General features: G+C 41.5%; 4 protein-coding genes across 6 annotated transcripts; 1 reads left to right on the top strand and 3 right to left on the bottom strand.

Annotated features, from left to right (window-relative positions):
• Positions 1-890: 890 nt before the first annotated feature.
• rinl (Ras and Rab interactor-like) lies at positions 891-10,976 on the bottom strand. 2 transcript variants are annotated; one of them, XM_047594477.1, is made up of 11 exons: positions 10,645-10,976; positions 10,215-10,380; positions 5,943-6,054; positions 5,181-5,253; positions 4,877-4,965; positions 4,718-4,800; positions 3,807-4,038; positions 2,884-3,564; positions 2,431-2,748; positions 2,190-2,321; positions 891-1,946 (listed from the first exon to the last, which is right to left on the bottom strand). In XM_047594477.1, coding segments are annotated over exons 1-11 (2,370 nt in total). In that variant the 5' UTR covers positions 10,647-10,976; the 3' UTR covers positions 891-1,464. The 2 variants fall into 2 exon arrangements, with proteins under 2 accessions (XP_047450433.1, XP_047450432.1); XM_047594476.1 differs by having other exon boundaries at positions 10,215-10,422.
• Positions 10,977-12,030: 1,054 nt separating this feature from the next.
• sirt2 (sirtuin 2 (silent mating type information regulation 2, homolog) 2 (S. cerevisiae)) lies at positions 12,031-18,362 on the bottom strand. The gene is made up of 16 exons (XM_047594478.1): positions 18,191-18,362; positions 18,025-18,074; positions 17,486-17,534; positions 17,135-17,245; positions 16,962-17,003; positions 16,742-16,848; positions 16,392-16,448; positions 16,222-16,290; positions 16,008-16,137; positions 15,868-15,927; positions 15,669-15,724; positions 15,493-15,569; positions 15,260-15,311; positions 15,086-15,153; positions 14,411-14,477; positions 12,031-13,102 (listed from the first exon to the last, which is right to left on the bottom strand). Exons 1-16 carry the CDS (start codon positions 18,204-18,206, stop codon positions 12,962-12,964), a joined length of 1,152 nt encoding a protein of 383 aa, XP_047450434.1. The 5' UTR covers positions 18,207-18,362; the 3' UTR covers positions 12,031-12,961.
• Positions 18,363-18,863: 501 nt separating this feature from the next.
• dmac2 (distal membrane arm assembly component 2) lies at positions 18,864-21,331 on the bottom strand. Of its 2 annotated transcripts, none has more exons than XM_047594317.1 (6): positions 21,241-21,331; positions 20,710-20,900; positions 19,991-20,071; positions 19,727-19,866; positions 19,455-19,617; positions 18,864-19,364 (listed from the first exon to the last, which is right to left on the bottom strand). In XM_047594317.1, the coding sequence occupies exons 1-6, from the start codon at positions 21,256-21,258 to the stop codon at positions 19,190-19,192; spliced, it is 768 nt and encodes a 255-aa protein (XP_047450273.1). In that variant the 5' UTR covers positions 21,259-21,331; the 3' UTR covers positions 18,864-19,189. The 2 variants fall into 2 exon arrangements, with proteins under 2 accessions (XP_047450273.1, XP_047450274.1); XM_047594318.1 differs by having other exon boundaries at positions 19,115-19,314.
• On the top strand, positions 21,257-27,644 carry LOC125013864 (homeodomain-interacting protein kinase 1-like). The gene is made up of 13 exons (XM_047594773.1): positions 21,257-21,282; positions 22,429-22,530; positions 22,632-22,718; positions 22,899-22,995; positions 25,410-25,613; positions 25,730-25,918; positions 26,083-26,264; positions 26,403-26,526; positions 26,663-26,773; positions 26,850-26,942; positions 27,022-27,194; positions 27,345-27,422; positions 27,539-27,644. Exons 1-13 carry the CDS (start codon positions 21,257-21,259, stop codon positions 27,642-27,644), a joined length of 1,572 nt encoding a protein of 523 aa, XP_047450729.1.
• The last annotated feature ends 269 nt before the right edge of the window (positions 27,645-27,913 follow it).

Raw genomic sequence — 27,913 nt, forward strand, 5'->3', positions numbered from 1 at the left:
CTGGGGGGCTCCTTCCACTTCCTTGGTTTGTCTGTCCCAACGGTGCACCCTTTCCAATCTGTGCAAACTTAATGTATTTAGCATCTTTTATACACTGTTTCCTGCCTCAGATTCAGCCAGTCTTTATGATTAAACCTTCTTTTGACTCAACCTCAACTCGTCGTTCACTTTAAATGTTCAGCTGCTCAACTACTATTTTAAGCCCTTTGATTTCAGCTGCTCTTTCAGCATTTTCCAGGACTTTATCTTTATCTCCCACTGGTAGTAATCCTCGTTTGTAATTTGAATTCACCGAGTGCAAAAGCTACTTCAAATACCTCTCAGTCCGGTGACTTATTTTTGGTAACTTACACAAGTTTCAACTGTCACATCAGTGGCTTAAAATGATAACACATGCAATGTTTTTAAGCAATATGTGTGATGTTGCTTTGTGTGCAAAGGAGAAGCACAAATATGCTTGTGAAATCCAAAGATTAAAGCTGTACATCTCAGAGAAGGTTCAATGATGCCCTCTAGTGGTTTAAAGGCAGGACTGCTATTTCTGTGTGGCGATTGCTTTCCCCCCACTTTTTTGTATGCATTTATTTCACCACTTTTATTCTTGATGAATGGAAGCTCTGTCTTGCATGCCTTTGAACTTAAACACTGTTAGACCAGGGCCCCAGACAGGTCGATCCGGGAAGGTGAAGAACAAAGAGATAGAAAAAACAAACCAGCAGTTTCATGAAGTGGTCATTGCTCCATGGAGCCACACTTTCTGTCTGTGAGGAAATTTTCAATCGTCAGTTTTTTTTTTACTACTAAAAACTCTGCAGCTGCACTTATCAGAGGTTTTTTGGCTGAAAACATCTGACCGCTAGAAATGGTGTGAAAGAGTGGAGGACGAAATGTTACAACAAAACCAAACTTTTATTTTAATTAATTTACACGCTTTGCAAAATGATTACGTTTATATTAATACATCTACAAGCTCATACCATCGGCTGAGAAGGTGCTGATGGTGTGTCGCATTTACAGTTAGATATGAATCAAAACAAGGCATGAGTTCGACCAGTTGTTTCATTAAAAACGTCTCTTCTTTACAAAACAAGTATGAAAGTAAGTTAAGTGATTTTGCAACGTCTTCGACCCGTGGCCACTTTAAGTGGAGCAGTTTCCAGCTTGCGACCAACTAACTAAACAATCACATTTACTTCCTGAAGGTTAAAAAGTGTCTTGCAAAAAAAATAAATAAATAAAACTTAAAAAAAAGTCATGCACTTTACATTTCCAATTCCTCCAATTTGTCCAGTTTTTCATGTACGCTTAAGATCTGTTCAACAGTCACACTGGTATTCGGGTGAACTGAGTTCAGGAAGGGTTTGGCTCAGTGGGAGAATTTTGGACATCTTTGACCACCTCCAAATATATGACTGACAGCCCACCATGTTTTCCATCTCATGTCCTACTATAATGTCCTCTCAGCTATAATCTATTGTCTTCTTCCTCTGCTATACGAAACGTCTGTCTAGCTTCCTGTTTGCTTGTTATTACCTCGTCCTGTGACACTGGCTGACAGTCTGACGTTGGAGAAGCAGTCTGTGATTGGTCCTCGGCTCCTTGTTCCGTCCCCGTCTCCTCCTTGAGTGCCTCCAGATCCTCCGTGCCGTTTTCTGCCTGCTGCTGTGACTCATCGGCATTAGGCGAATCGCTTTCTTTCCCGCATTCCTCTTTACTACTTGTTTCTGGCTCGGAGTTGTTGAGCGAGTCCCTGTCCCGACATGCCTGCCTGCGAATGGTGCGCCGGTGCTTGCTGCGACGAGATTGGTTGCAGTGCAGCGTACGCCTGCGGTGCCACTGTTTGATGGACTGCTGGGCTTCCACGCTGAGCTGACGGGCAGCCAGCCGGGGCCGAAAGCTGCTGATGTAGTAGAGCGAGGCGTACACAGTTGTAAGGTAGTAGCCACCTGTTGATACGAGGATGTAGAATCGGAGACAGTGTATGAGATTCTATAAGCAGTAGGAAAACAAATATTTAAATGAACAAAACTAGGAGTAAAACCTGGACTTTAAGGACCGGGACCAGGTTAACCCAGATATTCAAGTCCTACTTGAGTATTTAGTAACTTCTAGATGCCAACTACTGCACATTACAATGTGTCTAAGTTGTGATTTGGTTATGAATATGTGTTTGGGTCTATTTGCCTTACCCTCTCCTTGTAACTGTGTTGGGTCCAGCAGCTCCATCATGTAGTCTGTATCTATTTGTAAAGTGACCAAGTCGCTACGGAGCAGCACCCACGTTAAGCAGGGAAGGAAATCATCTGCTCCGAACACTGTACCTGCAAGAGAGGAGGAGTTTGACTTTAATGGGATATTAACAGAACAAAAAATGTGTCAGGCATGAAAAGCAACAACTAAATCTAGAAGCAGAAATGTTGCCTAGGCTACCTGAGCTAGAATTGGCGCTCATGCTGTGGTAGATGCTCTTGCAGACTTTGAGCAGGATCTGGACCTTCTTGTTCGGGGAGTGGGACTCATGCATAGTAATCCACCTCTGCTGTATGCGCTCCAGGTTGACGGCGTCTGGAACTCCAGCTCCCGCCGACCCCCCGAGTTCCTCCACCCCGTTCTTCTCCAGCACGCGCAGGTTGCTTTGGAGATTCTCGAAGGTGCCGTCATTCGTGCGAGCGCTGTGAATGCAGTCGTAGAGGTGGTTGGAGACTGGCTTCAGAGCCACTTTGTGGAGGGAAAGCTCCACCAGGGAGTCTAGGGAAGAGCCAAAAGAGAAGTTAGCAGATAGCTAATAACTGATCCACTCGGCTGCCCTGTCAGATATGTTAACAGCTGAACACCTGAAATGTTCATTTGTGTCTTGTCAGTTTTTGCTGTAAACTCACTCACCAATCTCTGACTCATTAAGGTCGGTGATGCTGTCCAGTAATGTCTGGATTTCTGGATAGTCCAGCAGTGTCTCCCTCAGTGAGGTGAGTGATGCCCTTACTTCCTGTAAGAACTCTGAACCCGTGGGCCCACTAGCATCGGTCCCTCTCTTGAGCGTCATCTCTACAAATCCTTTCACAGCCTCTGCAAAGGCGTTGCCTTTCCGCTCACTCATCTCCTGCACTCGGTTAGTCAGCCTTTTCTTCTGGCTCACCAGCCCACCTAGAGCCTGGCCCACCGCAGACAGCCGGTACAGGACCTTATCTGCGAGGCGGTGCGCTGAGACGTGACACGGTGCAGCGTTTATTATTGTGGACTCCTGCTCTTCCTCTATGCTGCTGATGGACAGCGAGTCGAGCTCCAGCGATGGCGGGTGGAGCAAGGAGGAGGGCCTGGGTGGAGGAAGCCAGACCCCATCTTCTATCCACGACACCCTGTGGGGAGACTGAGGCACGGGGCTGCCGTGCCGCTGCAGCTCCGGGGTGCAGCTTCCGGGGGTGGAGGGGGTGGATGGGGACAGGCTCCCCGTGCTTGTCCTTTGCGGGAGGCTGGCGGTGGAGTCTCGGCTGGGCCTCCTGAGGACCACCCCTGTTGGTGTTTGCGGGGCTGGAGATGAATCAGCTGACCTGGCTCTAAAAAGACCTGGACAAGGAAAGCATGAACTATGAACATCAGGCTGGCAATGCATTCAGATGAACTCACTTTCTAAAAACATCATGGAGCACAGAGAACACTTTCTTTTTAAAATTTAGTTACTCTAGTAACTTTAGGTCTTTGAATTTTCACAGAGAGATCACGTTGCTGCTTTTCCAACTACTTTTTACATGCTCATATCACTACTGACAAAATAAATATACTGTTATAAATCCCCATGAAGCTCTGACCTGGGCTGTCTGCACCGGTCGCAGTGGATTCCTGGTCCAGTGAGATGGCTCGTTTACTCTGTAGCCCCGCCCCTGCCCATTGTCGGGTGGTGCTGAGGCGCCGGTCTCTTTTGAAATTCGGCGACTGTGCAGCACCATGTCCCGCTGTAGCCCTGTGGGTCAGCCAGTCGTCTCCATGCTCATGGAGGTAGAGGGGATTGATGATACACAGGGCTCCATTGGTGGACGTGAGCTGGAGCAAAAAGAACATACGCACAGATGTGGGTGATAGGATCGTGGGAAAATCTGAAAGGCACAGTATATCTATTGAAATAAAACTTTGTTTGACTTTATGGAGATGGCACACTCATCTCTTGCTCACTTGTACAAACCTGCCTCAGCCTTTAATGTTGCATTTAACCCAACAAGATTTCACACCTAATCTTCCAAAGCGCTCAACTGCGCTATTAAAAATAGATGGTATTATTATCGATGGAGATTTATCATTTAAATCAAAAAGCTGAAAATTAAGTTTATTTCTTTAGAAATAAATAAATGACTGTCCTTCCATGCGAGAGCACACTACAGTCATTTTATCTTATCTGAAAACTTTCACATTGGTTTGCTTTTAGATATAAACTACTGCTCATATATATACTGCTGAGAGTGGACAGGAGCACTACATATGTCAAATTTAAAATCGATATTTACCGCACTCTTACAATTAGTTTGTATATCATAAACATTTTAAGTGTTTAGGGAGAACAAGTTTGTCCTCTGTTTATAATTTCAGCTTTCAGAGCAATAACGCCTCTGGCTGGCTGACGAATGCCCAGATATGCTCCACTCTAACCACAGAGATAAAAGATCTGGCACAAATGTCTTCACAGTCTCTCACAAACGCACACACACACACACACAGACCAACATACCTGTATGGAACACATCAAGCTGCTGGGCTGCGTGCTCGTCTTTTCATCAGTCTGATGCTCGGGCGGAGTGGAGAGCCAAGTTTCTGCAACGTAGACGTTTATGAGATTAGACAGTTCGTGAAAACGTCTCTCTAGTTTTGCAGACGGGCCAAGACTCACTGGGCTCGAGCTGAGAGAGGCGATCTTTGTTTTTCTCGGTTACACTGTAGATCCAGTGAGGAATGGACAGACAAACAGTCAACACATCCCTGGTACAGGCAAAGAAAGGACAGAGGTAAATTATAAACAAGTTAAACAGCCCGGTCACGAGGAAAAATGGTCCGTTTTAGAACAATGACAGTTCTGTCGGTGCCCGAGCTGACTGGGTTTTCAATCAATTATCAAAAACCGCAGCACAGGTTTGAGTGGAAATTCAGACTTATACACTCATATGTTGAAAAACACATCAGCGTTAGGTTCTTACCTGGTCAGAGAGTAGAAGAACACCAGCTGAGCCAAGTCAGAGAATGAGAGACGAGACTCTGACAACTGGAAGACTAACACACAAACAGAGAAAGAGTAGGCAGCATTAGTCCCAACCTACGTTATTCTGTTGAAATTAAAAAAAAAAAAACATTCCTGGAAACATATCGAGACTTAAAGCGAGAAGACCAGAAGGGAACTTTTAAAGATAAGCATGAGCACGTCACTGGAGGTCTGAGGGGTCAGCTGACCCTTTAGAATGGGTTTGTGTTTATACTATGCGCATCTACAGAGTAGTATTAGCACACATCGCATCACAAGTCTTCAAGTTTCAGAACCTTAATTTACAGTGTGAGAGCGACTTGGAAGTGTAGAGTACCCCTAACAGTAGAGACAAGTGTGTCAATGACGGATCAGATCTGTAAGTGTCGTAAGCCACGACAGCAGTAATAAAAGCAAGACATCCTGTAAATGTTCTGCTGCTCTCATCAAAACACTGTCAAAATATTATCTACTCTTTCTTGTAATAACTTCGCTAGGTCCGTCCTGCAGGTTTTATGTGCGCAAACCCAAAAACAGAAAGGGTAACTGTCTGAAACATTTTACTGTCACTTAAGCAGTTTTCAGTCTAGTTTGACGCCACGCAGAAGTAATGAGTCATACGGTGAAAACACTTCTAAAGGTGACACATAAGGAACTCAATGGCTGCTTCACACACAGTGAAACAGAAACCGATCCGTTTTTGCTTGCGGTTAGTCCATACCTGTGCCTGCGCATTTGATATCATAATCAAGGACTTCTTCATTCTGTGCTCCGGAGGACACACACAACACACTGGGCTGAGACGTCACGGTGTCCCGTACAACCAGGAAACTCTGACGGGGAAACACACAGTGAGTCGTTACGAAAGCCGGTTGAACAGGAAGACATTTTCACATCGACAGGTTACATGGCGTGGCTTTGCAGAAAAAACGAGTAACCACAGACAGCTGAAAGAAAGGAAAAAGACTAATAATTTCAGACTGCGGCTGAAAAAAAAAAAAAAAAAAAAAAAAGAATTTCACACACAGAAAATGTCCTTACTCACTGCTGGTAAATACTGCAGAGTGTGTTAGCCCACTCAGAAACCTGATATGAATATAGAGGCTGGAAAACTGGACCCAGTTTGGCTCAGGCTCCTTATTCCTAGTAATCGATTGACCTTCTTTATGAATAAGCAAAGTAAGCACTAAGGAAGGTACAGTATGTGATATGACTGAAAACTATAGAAAACTGTCCATTTAATCAAACTGCTGTTTACAAGTTCAAAACTGAACTTTGAAGATTGCAGTTTGATCAGGTCCTTCCGCAGTCACACCATACTCTGAAACCATGTGTGATTGAACGAAGTTCATCTCATATCAGTTATGGCTAATCTCATCTTTGAACAGCATTTGCAAAAAACACCCAACAACACTGATCGGCCACTTCCCATCACAGTAAAACATCTTTAGAAGCCACAGTCACACTAACTGTTTGGTGGTTTGATTTTGTGATTTTGTATTTGGGTGTGTGGGTCCCCTACCCAAACCAGGGTCTGCATCCTCATCCCATCCCTTCCCTTCTCGGGACGGAGGTAGCACGGACACCGGACATACAACTGTGTATTTTGTTGAACAGCAGTAAAAAGGGCTAAGCTAACCTCTCTGTGGTTGAAATTCACACAGTTGTGTGGTGGCAGCATGGAGGGGGGTGACTCCAGGACACTGTAACTCACTGTTAAGCCTTCTTGAGGTGTCATGGGCCTAATTTAACGAAACACTGGTGAAGGGAGGTGCCCATTTGAAAAGCCCTATGATGTGCTGCGTACTGCCTACTGCTGTTGGCTAGGCTAGTTAGCTGGTGTCGGTAGCTGACTGCTAGCCTGCTGGTCAGTTTCAGTTGGACTGGGCTTCTGAATGAGTTTTGCCTCAGATCGTCAGATCTTGGCACAAGCGATTGTAACATCCTATCCAAAGTAATAATGAATTTTAATTTCTGCAACATTTATGAACAAATAACTTCCAAGTCTGAGCCCTGAAATTAAGCATTACTCAATCACGTTCACTTTTCATATTTACCTCTGGCAAAGTGTCGAACTGTCTTCGAATTTTTGACTGGATGAAGGCCTCACTGGTTGAGGCACTTGTACAATTGGTCTGGCACTGCTTCTTGTGCGATGAAAAAGATTTACGCATTCTAAATTACATGACATGAAGTGAAAACTTCTCAGAACAAATGTGCATATGTGTTTACCAATTATCAAAATTATAGCCTCAACCTTAAAGTTAATGGGAAGATTGTGGTTAATCTTGTTCTTAGTTGTTTAATCAGAGTTAAAAATAAATAAATGTCTGTTAACTATAATTGTCTAATGCTGACTGAGGTGGCACAATGTTGACTGAGTCTGTTCCCTACTGATGAAAGTATTGCAAAATGTTCGTATTTCCAGTACAAGGAACTGGATGTCTGTGGGAAAAACCATGTCTTAAGTTGCCACTAGTGTAACCGCTACAAACCAAAACCAGGACATGTGTACAGAATTCAAAGTCATCATTAGATGATTGCTTTTGGATTCTGAAATGGCAGCTAATGCGAATCAAACACTTTCTACTACTGCAGCTTTACCTTGTAGTTAAGTTATGAAGGAGCCACAGCATCAGCAATGTGTGTGTCAGTGAGATTAGTGCTTATAGCTGTTGTTCATCTAAAATATATACTTGTACGTTCATTGTTGGCCCTGTTTGACAGTAGATCAATTTGAAATATTTGTAGTAATGGTGGTTTGTAGGTAGGTAGGTAGGTAGTAATGGAAGAATAAGGAACTGCAGTGGGCTGTTGGATGAAGAGTTGCAGGCAACAGGATGCACACCGCCCTTTCCATAAAGTAACCACCTTTCACTGTGACATGTTGTTCAAAGACTCTTGTGCTGTATCCAAAATCAAATCAAACCAGATTTTGTTGTCGTCAGATTTCTTTGACTGTTATACTACACTTGCTACACCAGTAACTACAGCTTTGACGAAACAACAAAGCAGTAAGGGCTGGGGAGAGGAAGAGGTCTGGTTTAAAATGTTGAGCATTCTGTACACCAATCAGGTTTAAGCAACGTTCAAAATTTAACGACAGTTGCACATTTAAAAAAAAAAAAAAAAACACGTCCCCATTTTCTTCCTTTTTTCATTTACCACAAAAACTCAAGCTTGTAGTTAAGTTTTGCCCACAGCTTTCCAAGGGTTAAGAGGCATGAATATCTCTGACATCTGTTTGCTTCACATTTTCAGCTTCACTTCACACATGAAACATTGCTTTCACTGCGTGCACTCTCTGTTTCGAGAACACCTTTGCCTTTCTTGGAAGAAGAGACTGGCGACGGACGAGAGTCACAAACACACAAAATAACTACACTGAATGGGGCGCAGTCTCAAGTCACTTATGAATGATGCAGTTAGATCATCACAGATGATCCCCAACAGGATTCAGAGGTGCTCTCAAACATGAGCGCACATCTATAAACATACATAGAGGAAGTGGGTTTCAAGCTCAGCGCAAAAATAAAGACAAGTTTACTACATGTCACCAAACTCTGAACACGGGAACACTGAGCAATGCAGCGGAAATTATGAACAAGAATTTCTCCAATGACGACTGAGATAATTCACTCAAGAAACAGTTAAGCAGAAACTAGCAAAATATTGTTCTGTTCACCAACTGAATCAAGGAAACTAGTCAAACTGCACCCTCCGTAACACATTAAGTGACTACTGCACAACGATTTCTACAAGCCTTTGGCTTCCTTTGTAAGTTTATTTGCAAAAGATAAAAAAAAAAATAATTTCCTGTGAACAATTAGTTACAGATCACTGACTTCTCGCTGCCAGTAAAAGTTTTGCATCTCTGTTTAACCTATAAATAACCAATACGTTCACCTTTTCTACTCACATTCTCTCTGCAGACATGTCCGTTTTGTCATGTCATTTCCTTCGTGTGCACACGCTTTTATTCAGTGCCACTTCTGCATTCAGCCCCTAAAGGCAGTTTGTTGTGTTATCAGATGTCAAACAGAAAAAGGAACTATACTTTCACAGATATGGACATCAGCATTCAGCTATGAATTCTGACTACTGTCAGCAGAGGTTTGAATGAGGTTAGAAATTGCTTTATTTTTTTTAGAGAGACCCGAGCACAAATCCACTTGGTCTCGTATATTAACTGAAAGGATGAGCGGCAATCTAAACCAGACACTCAGCACTTAAAGGTGGTCTGCAAGGAAATGACTGAAACAGGGAGAGGAAGCGAAAGAGGGGAAAACAGAGAGCAGACACAGAGAGGATGCGCCATTCCAAAAAAAAAACAGAATAGAGCGTTTATTTAAAAGGGCAGAGAAAGGACTGCCTACATAAAGGCTGAAATCTACAAATTACCACTAATCACATGGTTGGGGGGCTGTGCTAGTCTACATGCAGGAGTGTCCTCCTTAAGTGACACCTCACATATTAGCTCTGCCTCCATTGGTGCCCTAAAGTTTGCGTGACTGAGGCAAATTTTGTAAAGCACTTTGCAAACTGCTAAAGCTACAAAACAGTATACGTGTATGCTAACGTACAACATACCGTGCACAGTACATGAAAGGGATTTGTAATTTAACATTGCAAAGTTAGTGGACCAAGATCAAGACCCTTGACATATTATGTGGCTATATTTGGGATAATATAAGTTTGGGATACTTGCCATAATAATAAAAGTATGTTTCAGACAAAAACTTGACTGCTAACCAGTATAAAGGCCGCAATGTTTTCTAAAAAGAGTAATTGTTTAGGAGGTCAAGATTCATGTTTTAATCGTAAGTGACTTTATAAAATATGAAGAGTTATTAGCTCGAACCGCTGACCCGACGTAGTCCAAGGAATTCTCTACGTCTCTTAAGTTGTTATTAATTTGATATCAGACTGGAGACCTGACGACCATCCTCAAGTCGAGGCTCCTTCTCATATTTCAATGAGGAGGACAGCTTACCCCAGCAGGAGTCCCACTGATAGCAGCATGGGCCCCTTCCTTGTCCCAGGGTGTCCCAGGACACCAGGCCTCCTGACAGCCCCTCAGCTGCTCCAGGAGCGACAGTCTCCTCCTGCTGCTCCTCCACGGGATAGCTGTAGTCCCATTAACCGAACTGTGGACCGCCCTGGACGCAAGCATACGGACACGTCAATGTGGGTGTATATATCTGAAATAGAGCATATGTCCAGTAAAATAATGCAGGTTACGCCATGCTGACAAAAGAAAAATGTTCATCAAAGACAGAGGAAAAAAAAAAAAAAAATTAAGGTACACGTTTTAAGATTCTTCTAAAATTCAGCTTTTTGGACATTAATTAAACATTATATTCAAAATCATTTCTAGAATAAAACACAAAATAGTTGCTATAGTTGAAACAGTTGATACTTACATGTGTTAGGCTGAATCAGCTCATGTGTCTTCCCACTTCACACAATTAGCACTTTCAGTGCATAATGCAATCTTCTCTCTCTTGAACGCTTCCTTTCCGTGCGACGCAAAGTGTTGCTTAAAAGCTCAAAATACCTTCGAGGCTACAATAGGAAGCTCACATGTTCCTCTGAAATACATCATCAAGACATTTCCTGGTGTAACGGACTGAACTTTCTGAATTTCAAAATGCATCTACTCGTCACACCGTTGCCATGTTCTTCTTCCCCTGTCGCATGCTGTCATTTATCATATGTAGTTTCAGTTTTTATGTGAACATCTATAGCTCGTCCTTTACCCTCCCCTCAAGTCTGCCTGTGGTTAACCCAGCTCTGAGAGCTGTGTAGACTCCGTGCGTTCTGTACAGAGCTACCTGTTCCTATTTTTTCTCTTTGCAGCGCTCTCTCTGTCTTCTGCTGAGACGTGATGAAACTTCAAAGTTGAGGACTTAAAACTCTGTAGAGACTGCTTCACCGCAACTCTAAGTGTTCTAAGTGTTACAGATTTGATCTTGTATCTGTGAAAACGACGATGCAAAAGAGCAACATGGTTAACGAAAAAAATAGAATCAACAGAGAGGTAAACGATGGGCTTGTGGCTATTTTTTTTTCATCATGTACATGCAGGTTGATTTGCTGGCTGCTCGGCAGTCCTTCCTATCAAGGAAACCGCAGATATAGGTGTTGATGATGGGTCAACATTGCCATGGCAACGAGACTCATGGTCTCTGTGTATAAAAAAAGCACCACTGTCACATTTTCTGTCACAACCGCAACAGCACCATGATTTGTAATGGCAATGATCATTCACCTTCAGCTGGCACTCAAAACCACTCCCTGCCCTCTGCAGCTTCCTGTCAGGAAGGTGTGAGCGTCTACTAGACTGGTTCTTGATTACGCTTCTTCACTACACTTCGTTTTACATGCTTTTTATTTTCCTGTTTGTTCGTTTTTTAGCAAAGAAAATTGAATAAAAACAAAATACACCTTCATCTTAGCTCTTATCCATGCTGTGAGCAGCAGTGGTCTTTCGGTTGAGTTGTCCAGACTGAAAGGTCTCAATTATTAGATGGCAGAGGTACAATAACTTTAATGGTCCTCCATCAAGCGCCATTGTAAGGTCAAAACCAGTTTTGGTTATGGCTGAATACTGGCAAAAGTTGTCATTCCCTGATGCTAATGTGCTAAAGTCAATACTAGCTTCACTAAGATAGTGAGTTTGCCTTTGCATGTTCCATAACAGGAACTCATTTCAACATGTTAATGTTAAATATTTGCTGCGATTTCTGACAAAGTGCTGCTCAAAGGTTAGGGTTACGATGAATCCAATGTGACTCGACAAAAGTAAGTATATTCAGCTTTACAAATGTAAAATTTATTGCAGGATAGGATTAGTTTCCATAGTATGGTACAGATATTAATGTTACTGCGCCCACCCCAGCAATTTTTAATTGTTAATGCGACACTTCATACTCTTGCAGCTCATCCCAGATAGTTGAAAACCATGAAACAGTTTCTTCTTATATTAAATTATACATTACGTTAGTCACGTGTGTCTGTTTATCCTTCTTGTGTAGTCTGTCCCCATAGATTTGTAAAGCAAAATCAACTGAGGGCCGACTAGAACATGGTGACAACCAGACAGGAGCAGATGGTCAACATGAAAAACACTGTTAAGTAAAACTTAAAGGCATTTTAGGAGTTCCAAATCACCACTAGTCGTCATATTTACATCTACCACCCACCACACCTTATGATAATTAGACTTTCAATCTAGACCGAAATAAATTAATTGGCTAATAAAGTGTTTAAATCACTTCATCAGAAGTGTGTATGAGCTGTTTAGGAGACGCCATTTCAGATTTTATGCAGTGTAGTAGAATCTGGAGCAGTTTTGGCGTTAGTTACCACCCTCCACATTGTCTGCAAACATGTTGTCACAATGTAGAAAGACAAACAAGGGTCTGGACAGTGGCAAAATTGAGTAAAAAATATACAGACGGGAAGGATGTAAGCAAATGCAAAAATAAAAAGAAGTGATTACGATCAAAAAATAAAGTGCTAACGACGTAAAGAGACAACAGTAAAGCAGGTACGCCAGCAGTCTTGGAGTTTTTTCAGAGGAATTACGTATGTGTAAAAGTAGTGTGACGGACACACGTCAAAGCTTTACTTCTGCAAAAAAAACAAACAACTTTGAATCATAACCTCTCTCTTACAGCCAACTCCAAACTGTGCCGTCACTTCAGTAGCTTTAGTCAGACTGGCAACTTTTCGTTATTACTCCTCTGCTTTGGGCTCTGGTGCCGCTGATGCGGAACCAGCCGCGGCTGTGGCCCCTTTGCCCTCACCGGCCTTTTCCTTCTTGCCCTGACTGTCGATCCTGGCGTGCTCCTGCTTCACCAACTCTTCCAGCTCTGCCTAGAGACAGGTGGAGACAAAGCGAGAGGTTTAAAATAACTGACGCAGACAGAACAAAACCAACTTGTGAAAAAAAACACATAAATATATCGAGCTCAACCTTATTGTTTGCACCTTGGTGACCTGCGACCACAGCTTCACACAGGGACATTATAAAAAGCTTACCTTCACATTTCAAAACCTCTCACCTTTTTTTTTCTCCTGTCCACGATCGCGTGTCAACTTTTACTGTTACGGCCAGTAACACTGTGCTTAACACCTCTAAATCCAAATTACATAAATCCAATTAAGCCAGCACCTTATGGGAACTGAACGAAGATCCTGCCGATGAGTTTTTTAAAAAGCAGTATGTTGTACAACATTGTAACCTCTACTGTAAAGGTGTTAAAAAAAGTCCTTCATCTAGATAAAGAGCCGTGTCGGTACTTGATTGACAGAGAAGTACTAGTGTACACCGTGACATCTGATGTTTCTATGCAGGTTTTTTGCACTGCAGCATTAGCAGTTAGCAACACTCAACAAGCTCTGGTGTGTTCATGTTTTAAACAAGATAAGAAAGACTTCAGCTGGAACATGAATGTGGGTTGCCGTTCAGAGTCTGCGGCTCTCGAGTAGCGCAGCAGCTGCTGTCTCTGTCTGCTCTGCCTTTGATCCAACCCTGACGCTTCTGCTTGGCCTAAGATTTGATTGGCTGTATTGAATTATGGTCTATATACAGTAGATGGATACTGGAAATGGTGTAGACTGTTTCCATCAAATACAGCTCATCTTAAAAGCTTCTCTTTTTTTTTTGGCAAGTTCCATGAAAAGATGTTCCCCTCTCTAACATAGAAAACAGGAAATTAGGGGTCATTAGTTTAGTTTAATTTAGCAGAAAGACTGGAAACAGCCCGTTAGACTACGTCCAAAGTAAAAACATTCACCTACATGGAAATCTCACTACACTGCAAAAGCTGTATCTTTAGTTTAATTTGCATGTTTTCGTCATTTCTGTTTTCCATGAATAAAACCGATGTGCTCAAACGAATACTTAATGACTCTTATCTGCCAATTTAAGAATACAATCTTAAATTGGCAGATAAATGCTCAATTTTAAGCATTAGCTACTCCTGAAAAGTCATTTTTACTTCATGATCCGAGAAAGAATATACTAGAAGCTGCAAGACGAGTAAACTCAAATGGCAGAGAGCGAATGAGGTGTGATTTCATTACTGACTGCACTGTGGGACTGTTCTATTTAAAAGCACCGCTGTCAAGTACAAATCTTAAATGAGTAAAGGATCTCTCTAAGACAAGTGTGTAACTCACCTTCCATCCCAACAGCTCAGCCAGAGCCAAACATCCGTCATCGCATGTGCTGATGTGAGCTACGTCTCTAAGAAAGGCAACGGAGTCAGAAGTTGGTTTCATTGTGCATGTCCAGTGACAATGAACAAGCACTTTAAAAATATGATTCAATGGTTGGCATTTAAATTCTGAACCCACTGCTTGTTACATAAAACACACATCCGTAGAAAGCACTGCTACTGCGCTAGTAATACCTCGTCAGGGAAATAACTTTTAGATGTGATGAAACCATCAAGTGACTGGAGGAGTAATAAGTGAGATAACAACTAACCAACCAGCTAAGTAACAGAAGCAGATTTGCTTAACAGTATAGTATACTTGTAGTATACCACAGTCCATGATAATACACATTTATCAAACTCCTCACAGAGGTTAAGGCTGAGGCTGAGGCACCCTCTGGTGGTCTAACAGTAAACTTTAATCATTTAAACTTGTGGTTTATTGCTTTACTAAAAAAAAAAAATTCTTATTGTTCTGATCCTGAGGTGTCTTTGGCTAATGTTTTATGCAGTAACTAAGCTGGTACATCTCAGTTCCATTCATCAAGATCATAACTGAACTCAGATCTGTGTTAATCTTAGGGCGTTAATACAGGAAACCTGTTGGAGAGAAGGAGCAGCATCATGTCAGTATCACCTGTAAGCCTTGTCGGAGTCAAAGTCCATCCCTCCTCCAAAACCAAGCAGCCCAAATAGAGGATCAGCCTGTGGAGAAAGAAATAAAATCCAAGTGATGAAGAGCAACTTCAAGAAATATATTAATGACAAAAACGTGATTAAAAAAAGGGCTGATGTCGTGGTGAAGGCTCACCTGCCCTGCTTTCTCCATGTTAATTAGCAGTCTGGGGCAACTTTTTGAAACCCTGAAGGACAAAGAAACACAATCTCTTCACTAGAGACACTACAATAAAATGTAAGTGAGCGCTTCAGAGATATTTTAACAAAGCCTTAATATTTCATAATGCACGATTACAGGATGCTACTGGATTATTTGTGAAGCAGTGGCTGTGTTCAGACAGAAATATGAAACTTTATCTGTACTACCTGCTGACAAGGCTTGCAAATGGCTGGACCTGCAGAGACGTCCCCATGACGATGAGAAGATCACAGCGAGGGAAATCCTGACAGGTAAATAAAGACATGCCACTTAATTATTTATTTTAGCAAACCGGTTGAATCCCGTCTAACTACTCCCAAACCTCCACCACGCACGTGCTCACCATCTTCATGGAAGTAAAAAAACGAACGGGCAGATTCTCTCCAAAGAAGACGATATCTGAGTGAAGACAAGGACAAATACAAAGACATCAGTCATGTTTGTAATCTTAGAGCGGGACAGGGTTATGCGCTCAAATGTAAGTAGGTCTTATACAACTAAAACAGAATACAATAATGAAAATGACACAAATATCCACTGACCTGGTTTGACCAAGCTGCTGCACTTGTCACATTTGGGAATGTCATCAGAAAAGATTTTTTCTACGAGGCAGAAGGAGGAGGTTAAAATCCCAAACGGCTGAAATAATAATAACAGCTCAATAATCTCAAGCAAAAGACACCTTTCATCCAGTCCATGTTGTATTCCTTTCGGCAACAGAAGCTGACACAGTGAGAAGTGTAGAAGGTTCCGTGGGCTTCGATCAGATCCTCCCCTTCAAGGCCGGCTACCCGCTCCAGGGTGTCAATATTCTGAATGAACGCACAAAGGAATGTAAACGCAGACTCAGCTACTTCATTTATGTCTATGCTTATGTGTTTGAGGATCTGCCCTACCTGTGTGTAGCAGCGTCTCAGGATCCCCTTCTCCTTCAACATCTTCATAAAGTAGTGACAGATAGTCGGCTAAACACCAAAAGAAGTCAAACATGAGAGAAAAAACACATGTGAGGCAGTCTATAGTCGTTTTCTACATGACAGACAAATAATCAACAATTGTGTTGTACCTTGAACTGTCCTGGGTAAAGCTCTCTTGCCAAGGCAAAAAAAGGCTCTGGATGTTTCTGTGACAGAGAAAAATATTTAAGTTTAGTAGTGACGGTAAATATGGGAAAAGCCATCCCTCAAAATAAACGGTAATAATTATAACAACTGTCATAAGTTGAATTAACGCCATACTAGCCACAGCAGCCAAGGACCTAAAATTATAGATTGAAATATGCGCTAAGGTTCAGTGGGGGGGCAGATACAGACTATCAAGTAATTTGTGTTTTTTTAAAAAGGAGAAAAATAGAAAAGACATTTGAATCACTGAAAAGGGCATTATGAACCATGGCAAACACAATCTTTCACAAACCTTAAAATAATCTATCTGGAAGATGGCTTCCGGGTAAGGTAGGTTATATTTTTGCAGGTTTGCGTACAGTCCAGTTCCTGGCGAGCGGAAATCTGGGATCCCAGCAGCTGTGAAGGGAGATGGTGTTAAAGAAAAAAAATAAAAACAAAAACAATGATCACTGATGAGTTTAGAATACCTTCAAATGTTTACTCTGTGACATTTAGGCTGTGATACTCACACGTGGATATTCCTGCTCCAACCATGCAGATAATGTTTTTACCTGTGAGGATGAGAGAGAAACTTTTGAGTCAGTCAGTAACTGCCTTGTGGTAACGGACTTGTAAGCAGAAAATTAATTCACTATGGTCCGCCACAACAGGCTGGGCTGAGTGGAGGAGGGCGGCCACTCACATTTGCCGCTGTTTATGTATCTCGCCACTCCATCCAGAGTCAGCTCATCCAGAACTTTGTCTGCTGAGCCGAGGCCCAGGGTGCTGGAGAAGAGGTTGCGCAGGAAGTCCACTGGTAGAGACACAAGAGCATCAAATGAGTGTGGAAATGAAGGGGAAGATGAATATAGTCACTCAATGTGACCTGAATGACCAGGATCTGGCACTTAAGTTTAAACATTGTGGTTAATATGGCCCATTACAGCCTGCGATATGCAAGTCATCACTGATAAAAACTTAAAATTAATGAATAACTAGTATAATAACAGTATAATACTCAATGTATTTTTGGACATTGTCTAATTCCACATACTGTCCGTGTCTCCAGCAGCCTCTTCCTCACTGCTGTCGTCTGATTGGTCCTGCAGAGGAAACAATACTCAGGGTTTCTGCAGGTTTGCACAAATTACATTTAAGACTTTTTAAGACGGGTTACATTTAAATTATGGGGAATTATGGGGCTAAATAGCAAAATAAAATAGTAAACTGAAATAACAAAATTCAGCACATCCCTGGGGTGGGTCAGATGGTGTCATACTGCAAATGAAGCGGTAAATGGACGTTAAGGATTTAAGACTTGACTAAATGTAATTTAAGACCCACAATGCAAAATATGCTCTGAGACTGCGGAAACTCTGAAAGACTGACGTTTAATGCCTTAAATCCGGCACTACTGTAGTGTGAAGTGGTCTGCTTCTGCTTTCTTTGTTGGCGACCATCGTTATCCACCGCGATGTGTCACACACTTACGGACGAAGGCTTCATTTTAATTTGGCAAAGCTAACAACTTCCGGAACAACATTAACCCCACCTAGCTGCTAGCTCCAGAGTAACATTTAAAAAAAAGCTCACCTCTGGTTCGGGTGTAACCTCCTCCTCCTCTTCGTCTCTTTTAGGAAGTCCTTAAAATGTGGAATTAAACACGGTGTCAGACTGTGCCTCGGCAAAGACTCATATCTGTAAACGTTACAGTAGCGCAGTGAAACGACTCAATGTACGGAGCAGACAGCCATCTTACCTGGTGCATCAGACATTTATACGTATACTGAAACCCTTAAACCACAAGGGTCTGGATGACAATCAATTTTTAAGCAATAATAATAATTCAGTAGAGACAAGTATCCAGTCAATTGCTAGTGCTTTGCTTTCCCGTCTTGTTGTTGTCCGTCACAAACACGGTCCGTGTTGGTTGTGACCCAGTTCCCGAAATATGATTAGTTCCTACCGGAGATCAAACTATTAATGCCCTTGCAAATATTTCTAAAAATCCGCCGTCTTCTTCAAATGAAATAATAAACATAGGTATGAGAAATTATCATAGATTTTTTTTCTTCTTCTTTAATGTTGTTTGCCATATTACCCATCAAAAATGCAAAATTGGAGTAGATTATTTAGCATAATCTGTTCTTGTCAAACTTGGCTATCAGAATTTTGTAGATGGTGTCTTTACATACAGAAGTAGCAGTGGTTTCTTCAGCCTCATTCACCCTCGTCTCCCAGTATTACTGGTGTCTTTATCAGCTCACTGTGAAGAGACTGCTGCAGAACAAGGCGCACACTGGATTACCAGCTTTAGTTTACTCACATAAGCTTCGACAGTGAAGATTAGAAATAGATACAGCCGCACTATGATGTGTGCCACGTGGTTTGTACTGTCCATTAAACTTGTGATATGAGTTCACAGGCAAAGGTTACAGTGGTGGTAAAATCTTTATTACAGTACATACATTTACAATCATATCCACATTTCAGCAACAGACAAAAGTGCAGTTTTCTTGAGACAGATATCAATTTGGATAGGTTTAGATTTCCATCATAAATGTGGCACAGATTTCAGTTGTGAATTCAAAATGTCTGTGTAGTCTCCTTGCGATTAACTAAAACTGGGATCTGGGATTGTTGTGATGAACTGATGCACAAACCAGACTTATTGCTTCTTCTCATTTGAGACTGCACACACTAAAAGTTTTTTTTTCTGAGGATTTTTTTTTTCAAGCTTCCTGTAGCAGTTCAGGTGCTACCTCTGTCTTTGTATGAGTTCCTCGTCCCCCTCTCCTTCCACCTGCAGCATGCTGTGGTCGTAGCCAGAAGCTGTGATGGAGCAGTCAGGTAACATCTCCTCCAGCAGGATGATCACCAACCCTGGATTTGAAATCCCGGGAAGGAATGACACGTTCAGACGCTTCAGCCCCCTTCAGCACAATAAACACAAAAGAAATTTAATACAACAGACAGTGAGCGGTAATATTAACTAGACCGTATTGTAAGTTTTGCCTATTTACTTGAGATTCCTGAGTGCAGCCAAGCCGCCTGTAGTGATGCGTGGACAGTGAGAGATGTCCAGCTCCTCCAGAGAATCCTGTAACACATGAAGCCTTGCCAGGAACCAGTCGTCCACTTCAGGACACCCTTGTAATTTCAGAGTTCGCAAAAAGCGCTGTCTCTCTGATGGGGATAAAATCAAATCACAAACTGAGCTTATACGCAGAATATCATAGGAACTAACAGCAGCAGAATGAAAAGAGCCGAAAAAAGCTGAGTAGAAGCGCTGTACCGAGGTTCGCCACTCCCCTGTAGTTGATGACTGTGAAGCTCAAGTCTACTTCCTCTAGAGGAGTGTCCTTGTAGTTTAAGAAGTCCCAGTTGAACTTGCCCCTCTGGTCTGCACGGAACCACTCTGACTGGCCAACAAACCTGAAGATGGAACACAGATCCAAATGTGCTGTGTGAACCATGGCTGCACCAGAAAAAGACGTCCACACAAACACTGCACGTTAAAGAAAAATGATCGAATATACAGGGGAGACAGGGCACTTACCTAAATCCTCCCCTCAGACATAAGATAAAGTATGCTGATGCTATGTCTGGCCCATAATACTTCTCAGTGTAGCCATAGTAACTGTAGAGAAAAAAAAGAACATTGGAAAGAAGTATACAATTAAGCCTTATGACAGACCCAATATTAAAAAAGACATTTCCCAGACCTCTATTACAAGTTCACCTACAATCCTCATGAGTAGTTGAGCCATTCCTATTTGTCATGCATATTGCAAGTCCAGTCTTATATAATTATCGTGGCCTAATTGTTTTACTTGGTTGGAAGATAAGTTTTAGTATTTTGTTATTTCATCCAAAATGTTTATATTTCTGGCACATACTCACAGGAAAAGACCTTTTAAATGTGTTGGCCACCATAGAGTAGCTACGAATATGGGCTCTACATTGGATAATATGGAAGTACAATCAAATGTTCAGCATAATTAAATAACAACAAATATCGTCCCCTGCTTATGAGACCCGCATGTTGTTAAGATCAGTTGTATTTTTGTTTTCGTGCACCAAGCTTTATTTGAGCAAATGCATTTGGGTACCTAACAGCGGATATGAGCTTGTCTCTGTCAGTCACACTTGAGAACCGCAGCTGTTTTATTTCTTTCTTCTTCAGTCTACTCAGCAACAAGTACCGACACCAGCATCAGCAGTGTGGGTGCATGTAAACAAAAAAAAAAAAAAAAAACGCATGCATGCAAAACGTACGCATTCTGTGTCTGAACATGATTCCTCTTAAGCTTAAACCTCCAGCTCAGGAACATTTCCACATCATAGAAGCGCTGGGTGAGGAAGAGAAGGAGCCTCCTGTGCAGAGGAAGAGGAGGTGCTGGCCCGGAGTTCCACTGTCTCTTAGCAACATGGAGGAGAACCGACCGATGACAACATCTGTGGAGAGACTGTAACGGAGACGGAGGGGACAGGAAGTGAACAGGACATTAACAGTGCTCATTACACATTAAACCACTATGAGAAACACAGGACTACCAGCGCATTTTCCTAGTCATGAACAGTCTGTGAAGTGTGTATGGGAACCCAGGAAGGGTCCTAGAAAGGGACTAGCTTTAGTCTCGACTACAACTCATAGGGATCATAATAATGAATATTAAACAGTAAACAGTCTGTGGAATGAACGCGTTATTCCTAAAGTTACAGCCACGTCCGGTCTCCTTTTGTACTGCATATGTAAAAATGTTTTACATAAACGTTTTATTTGTAGAAATTCGAAGGGTGACTTACTATCAAGAGGGCCGACATGTTGACGCTGTTCGACAGTAAGTCGTAAGGGACAAATCGCGCTCCTTCGCATGTAGCAATTGTCACGTGTTGATCTTAGTTTCCACCACGAGGTGTCGCTCAATGCACGTCTTGGTGTTAGAGAGAGTCTGGCCAACTAGGGAATGGAAAACAACAAAAACAGAGAAAGTTAACTGACTTCACCCTGTAACGTGAGGTAAATGAGTGTGGGAATGAAGGGTGAGGTAAATGTCAATGTGGCTTTGACATTAGTTATGATTTTATATATGAAAAATAAAGTCATACCAACATTAATGTGTCCCTGTGCAGTGTACCAGTTAAAAAAAGATATAAAATACTAAGGGATTTGGATAACGTTAACCAAATGCACAGATGCTAGTCAAAAAAGAATGTTCAAAATACTGAAAATGTAATTTGAATGTTTGACTTCATATAGGCTGAATGGCATTGCCATTGTATTTGTTTTAAAGTTTGTGAATAAAGTTCAGGGGGGAAAAAACTAAAGACCTGGAAAAATATCAGCTACCTGCATGTAATTTAGACCATGTAGATAGACTTGACCTTGACTTTCGTTATTACTGAGTTATTATGGCTAGCATGCTAATATTATAATGATAATACTAGATAACAACGAGGCTAGTTATTATACTATACTAATTTTCACTATTTCTAAATATTTATGATTTTTCTCAGTAATTTCAAACTTTAAATGGCGATGGATGAACAAAGACTGACGAGAAGGTCACACAGCTCTGTGACTGATGAGGCTATGTGGCTACAAAGCATCTTACAGACTCATTTAAGGTATTTTAAGTAAGTAGACACTGGAATATTTAAGTGAGCGGCTTTTAAATATCGACAGGCATTGGCAATAACATTTATAGGCCTGTTAATGGTGAAAGTAAGGTATTTATTTAAACGTAGCACATCTGTCCCATAGGTTTACACTGTAGAATGCCAAGCACTGTTGGCAGTTTAAACATTATTATTATTACATGCAACATCCACATAGAACAATGTAAATAGCAATGTGCAATAATGGGACATGTACAATTCCAACCTGACATGAATGTATAAACGTAAGTTTGATGAGAGTCTATTGTATTTATTCCACTTTGTATTACTTACTTTTGTAGCTACTTTTTTACTTTTTTATGCTGTTTCTTATAGTTCGTGTAGACTGCCAGCTCCATCCCAGCTGAAAGAGGAGGCGTTAGAAGACAAGAAAGAAGCAGTAACTGAAGCTGTGAGCCAGAGACAAGGCACCAACGAGTAGGTTCACAACATAGAGTGTGTGTGAACAGATTAATGTCCACACACTCACAGCTTCCACAGATCCTGTCTACTGACTGTCTGTCTGTCTGTGTCTCTAGTACAGAGGAGAGTCCACCCAGCTACAGAGATGCTGCACAGGTCTCCTACCCACAGAGTGTTGTGGTTCAACAGGACTCCTGCTTTGGGTGAGTAAATCTACATACACATACTGTCACACATAAACACAAGAAAACAACAAACAGATGGGATATTTTACAGAAAATAAACTAGTCTTTATATAAATACTACCAATTAGTGTCCTTTTCTGTGGTTTAGCATTGAAGACAATCATGTTGATGTGTCATGCGACTTGTTTTGTGTGTCAGGTTTCCCAACCCAGGCCAGATCTGTTACATGAACTCCAGCCTCCAGAGTCTGTTGACACTCACAGAGTTCATCATGGATGTCAGCTCCCAGGAGGAGGTGTGGACTTTGAGTCCAGAGACTGGGATCATGAGGTACAACACACGTCCTCTCACTCACTCACACACACACAGGCATGGGCCGTGATAATAAAATGAGGCTTCACCACAGGCTTTGGCTCTAACTTTAGGAACAGTTAAATGATACAGGCTGATAAAAAAACAACTCAAATACTAGATTTAGAGGCCTTGCACACTTACATCTCAACTTTCAATCTGCTCTATGTTGAAACAAACACAACATCACTGGGATCCCGGAAATATTTTTTACGTTGTATCAGAAGAACAAACTGCTGTTTGTTTGCATCTGACATGAGACTTAGGGAGATGAGATAAAAGTAAATAAAGAAAGTCATCTTGAGCTTTTGAGGGGGTCAAAAGTTATCTTTACAGTAACGGTGTTTTGTTGTATCATTTTGGAGTTGTGTTGCTACTTTAGAGTGGACCTTAGCTTGCACATAGCTCAAAACCTATTTACGTCACATTAAGCTGATAATCCACAACTACTGTAATTAACACAGTGGAAGTTTGTCACTGTTCACATTTTTCTTTTTTTTTTTGAAAAAAAGTTTTTGTATTGAAGGAATGAAAGGACAAGACCGAAGAGAAGATAAATGTCAGAGTACAATAGTAGTGAGACAGTAACATGGAGAGTGTAAAGACAGAACACAACAAAAATCCAGTCAAGTTCATATCTGGGTTGGACAGGGCATGGTTCTCTGACAATTTTACTTCCTGTAGTGGAAAAATGCAGCACCCTTACCCTAACCTGTGTCTTACATTCGATAAATGAATCGATTTAGTCATGGACCGATAAGCTGATTACTGGGATGACAGCCTCCTGTCGCAGACCGGCACACAACTCTACCCACTCAGCCATTGCTCAGTGATGTATCATTAAAATTTGATACAGTCTGAACTCTAATTGTTTGAAGTCCTGAACAACTGGGCCAGCACAGCTTGGATGTTTGTGATCACCACTTTCTGCTTTCTATAAATTGACTACCACATCATTTCCCAAGAAAATTCTCAAAATAAACTGCAAAAAGCAGCAAGATATTTACTCACTGACTGGAACTGACATCAGTAAAAATCCTCTGACACAAACCTGTGATTTCAGGCTTTTATAGAGAACACTGATTGGATTTGTTGGTAGGTTTCTGAGGTGTTGGGAGGTTTGAGTGCCTTTTCCTTTAGCAAAGGACCATTATGAGTTATGGGGTGTAAGCCGACGGGGAAAACTTTATACTTTTAAAATTCAAAAGAAGGGGTCCATATAGTTTCTGAAAGTAACTATGCTTTCAGACAGTAGATATGTATACTGGATATTTATTAAAACATATGCTTCCGCTATTTTATACGACTGGTTCAGTCTCCAGCAGAGATGCTTTATAGTAGAATTCAGTGGCCTTGGTCCCAGGAACCACTGGTATATTTATCAGTGTTGGAACATCAACACACTTTAATGGATGATCAGAATGGCATTAAATAAAAACTCAAGTATTGTTGCCATATCTTTATAATGTATTATGTCTAGACCAGGAAATGGGCATTCATTCCGTACATTCCATAAAAGAACTTGAGAACTATGTCATCACAGGTGTGTTCCAGAACCCTTCAGACTAATAAGAGGAGGATTCTGCTGGACAAACACAAGAGCTACATTTAGAGAAGACAGAAGAGCAACATTTAGAGAAGACAGAAGAGCAACACAGAGAAGACAGAAGAGCAACATTTGGAGGAGACAGAAGAGCAACACAGAGAAGACAGAAGAGCAATACAGAGATATCCATACAAAGGACATCCAACTACAGACCAAATCTAAAAGACCAACTTTTCCATTTTGAGAAGTAAGTAACTCCACTGTTGTGTTTCACGTAGCAAACATTTTGGAGCTTCAAGTAGACTATAAAATAAGGTATGCAGGTAAACGGGTACCACGTATTGAGAGATATGTAATGAAACACATGCATTACTCAGTTTTGGTACCTAAGTATAGATTAAACTTTTTACAGAAAAGGGAAATCAAACTGAAACTGTGTGGCCGGTTGTCAGTGTGCCTCTGTTTGATACGGGCTAGATAACAAAAAAAACTACCTGTACTCCTGTAACACAAAGCTATATGCACCATGAGAGCACAACACAAAGTGATTGTAGCTGTTTCAAAGAACTTTTGGTGTTTTAGTTTTTATCCTCCAAGCTGTTGGAGGTCAGACAGAGGATTAGGAAAGATGAGACAAATGCAAATTTCAGATGTAACCGATCTCAGAGGTTAGGCTTAACCTAATCCAGCTTTATTATTGTTACTATTACTGTTAATTAATTGACAAGTCTTGTTGATATCTTTAGCAGGAGTTGCATATATGATGGACAGTTCAAATGGATAAACTCATCTGTTTTCTTTGTCACTTTCAGCAGTCTACAAAAAGAAAGATGTCCTCCTCAGATTCATCACCATTCTTTGGGAACTACGACAAAGACACAGCCCCAGAAAACTACACCTTTTTGGAAATCCTGGGACGAGGCGGCTTTGGGACAGTGATGAAATGTGTAAATCGGGAAACTCACCAGACTGTGGCCATAAAGGTTTCCACTAATAAGCAGACTGCGAAGTGGGAGGTGAGACACTTTGGATTTTAAAGGGACTGTTGACAGTCAGGAGTCTGGACTTTTAACATGAAGCTAATGCTAGCTCACAAAAATGTATGTGTGGTATTTGCTGTATGTCTCCATAGGCTTCCATCATGAAAACCCTCATGGAAAACAACCTAGACGAATGCAACATTGTGAAGTTTGAGGATTCAATCCTCGAAAAATTCACAACGTCCCTGATCTTTGAGTTGTTGGACATCAGCCTGCTTGACTACTTGATAGATTTAGGACAACCGATGCAACTGGAGGACATCCGCACCATGATTCAACAGGTATTACATCCGCTACAAAGCAAAATATACAGCTTTTAGCAGTAGCAATTAAGCTACTTGGTAACATTTTTCTACTTAGCGAAACTACTTCTGGTAGTTTCTCTAAAAATGTTTCTAGGAACACAGCTTATCATCAATACTAATAGAATCTTGTTGACTTGCAGTTGGCCACAGCTTTTGATGCCCTAAAGACCCTTGGCATAACGCATACTGATGTGAAGCCAGACAACATCATGCTGGTGGATCGTATCAGGCAGCCCTTGAGGGTCAAACTTATTGATTTTGGCTTGTCTATGTACCCATGGCAGGCCAAGCAGGGAATGCGTTTACAGACACCTTCATATAGGTAAGATACATGGATCCGATTAAAACAAAGGAATTACTGGTGCTTATTTCGTTTGTACTCTTTAATATTTAACTTGTGACAGTGACACTTTGACACGTTTTGTGTTTTATGTGTTTGTTTGTTTTTCTCCACCTTCAGAGCACCAGAAATCATTCTTGGGCTGCCATTTACAGAGGCCATTGACATCTGGTCTTTGGGTTGTGTCATGGCAATCATGGTGTTTGGTGTCACACTCTTTCCAGGGAGGATGGAATACGACGTAGTAAGTTATTTACCAAAGCTGGAGCATCCAGTTCAAGTAGAAAGGACACAACCTGTTTTGAATTAGAAGATTTAATTTTGACCTTGTGACCGGAACAAAGCTTGATAACTGTCTTCACATTGTGTTTTGTCTACAGATAAAATTCATCACCGATCTCCTGGGTCCAGCACCACAACACCTACTCAACGCTGGGAAGAAGTTATTAATGTATTTTAAAAGAGAAGATTGTGGTCAATGGCAGCTCAAGGTACAATATTGTGAAATAAAATAAAAGGTTTATTGTTAAATCTAGTTTCTCAAAGTCTTAAATAACCTTCTTTCAGACACCTGAGGAGTATTGGATGGAATGGGGTGGTACTTTCGATTTTGTGGACAACAGGTTTTATAAGTTCCGCTCCCTGGACGAAATGAAAGCGGTAGGTGGTTAAGGAAGCTCAGGTTAGCTACTGAAAAGTCACATACATTAATTATCTCCATAAATGTTTTGTAAACCAGGTGCGCCGGGAGACGGACAATGCGACAGAGGCAGATGAAAGGAAGCAGTGCATAGAGCTGCTGAAGGCAATGCTCCAGTGGGATGAGAAGGACAGGATCACCCCTAGTGGCATCCTCAACCATCCTTTCATCACCAAGAGCTACCTCAACAGCAGCCCCCACCTTAGTCCATGGTAAGTTTGTGTGTTTTTATCTGTTTTGGAGACAGGTTACTAGATGACAGTAAGCAGGGAAATTGGTAAATTATTCATTTAGATGTTGGCTGATTTGTGTATTTGCATGCTGTGTTTGTCAACCATAAACCTAACACTGAGTTTTTGCAGCAATGAGTCTGAGGCTACCACCAGCCAGGACCAGACGGTGTCCAAGGAGATTAAGACAATGACAAACGATGAAGAGACGTAAGTGTTTCAGTTATGTTCCCACTTCATCACATGCCACTTATAAGAAAAACACAAGTTGCTCCTTCTTATTGTCAGTTGCATGTAATGCGATCCAATGTGACTTCATTCAACAGCACAAGTGAGACACTGCCACCGGGTGTTATCCTGGTTCGACCTGCAGACCCCGAGAACAGGATCTCACTGGGAGACACGCTTCAGGAGGACACTGACCTCAGGTAAAAGGGTTTCTTCAAATACTTTACAGATATTTCTGTCTATGTTGGCTGATTTGTGTATTTGCATGCTGTGTTTGTCAGCCATAAACCTAACACTATGGTTTTTGGTAGCAATGAGCCTGAAGTCACCACCAGCCAGGACCGGGCAGTGTCAAAAGACAGCAAGAGGATGACCATGGTTGAAGAGAGGTAAGTGTTTCAGTTGTGTTCTCACTTCATCATGACCAACATCACATGTCCCTTATAAGAAAAACACAGGATGCTCCTTGTTAT

Source organism: Mugil cephalus, chromosome 9 (genome assembly GCF_022458985.1).
Source record: "Mugil cephalus isolate CIBA_MC_2020 chromosome 9, CIBA_Mcephalus_1.1, whole genome shotgun sequence".
Taxonomy (NCBI): domain Eukaryota; kingdom Metazoa; phylum Chordata; class Actinopteri; order Mugiliformes; family Mugilidae; genus Mugil; species Mugil cephalus.

Coding starts and splice junctions, on each gene's coding strand:
- rinl (XM_047594476.1), bottom strand. CDS start 10,394: ATGCTTGCGTCCAGGGCGGTCCACAGTTCGGTTAATGGGACTACAGCT. Junction 2,749..2,883: donor CCTTAATGAGTCAGAGATTG/GTGAGTGAGTTT, acceptor GCTCTTCCCTAG/ACTCCCTGGTGGAGCTTTCC. Junction 2,322..2,430: donor GAGCGCCAATTCTAGCTCAG/GTAGCCTAGGCA, acceptor CCTCTCTTGCAG/GTACAGTGTTCGGAGCAGAT.
- LOC125013864 (XM_047594773.1), top strand. CDS start 21,257: ATGTTGACGCTGTTCGACAGTAAGTC. Junction 22,531..22,631: donor CAGAGACAAGGCACCAACGA/GTAGGTTCACAA, acceptor CTGTGTCTCTAG/TACAGAGGAGAGTCCACCCA. Junction 25,614..25,729: donor AGCAGACTGCGAAGTGGGAG/GTGAGACACTTT, acceptor ATGTCTCCATAG/GCTTCCATCATGAAAACCCT.
- dmac2 (XM_047594317.1), bottom strand. Junction 20,072..20,709: donor CATGTTCAGACACAGAATGC/GTACGTTTTGCA, acceptor TTTTCTCTACAG/TTACTATGGCTACACTGAGA. Junction 19,867..19,990: donor TGTCTGAGGGGAGGATTTAG/GTAAGTGCCCTG, acceptor TTCCATCTTCAG/GTTTGTTGGCCAGTCAGAGT.
- sirt2 (XM_047594478.1), bottom strand. Junction 17,004..17,134: donor ATACATAAACAGCGGCAAAT/GTGAGTGGCCGC, acceptor TCATCCTCACAG/GTAAAAACATTATCTGCATG. Junction 15,928..16,007: donor CAACATGGACTGGATGAAAG/GTGTCTTTTGCT, acceptor TCTGCCTCGTAG/AAAAAATCTTTTCTGATGAC.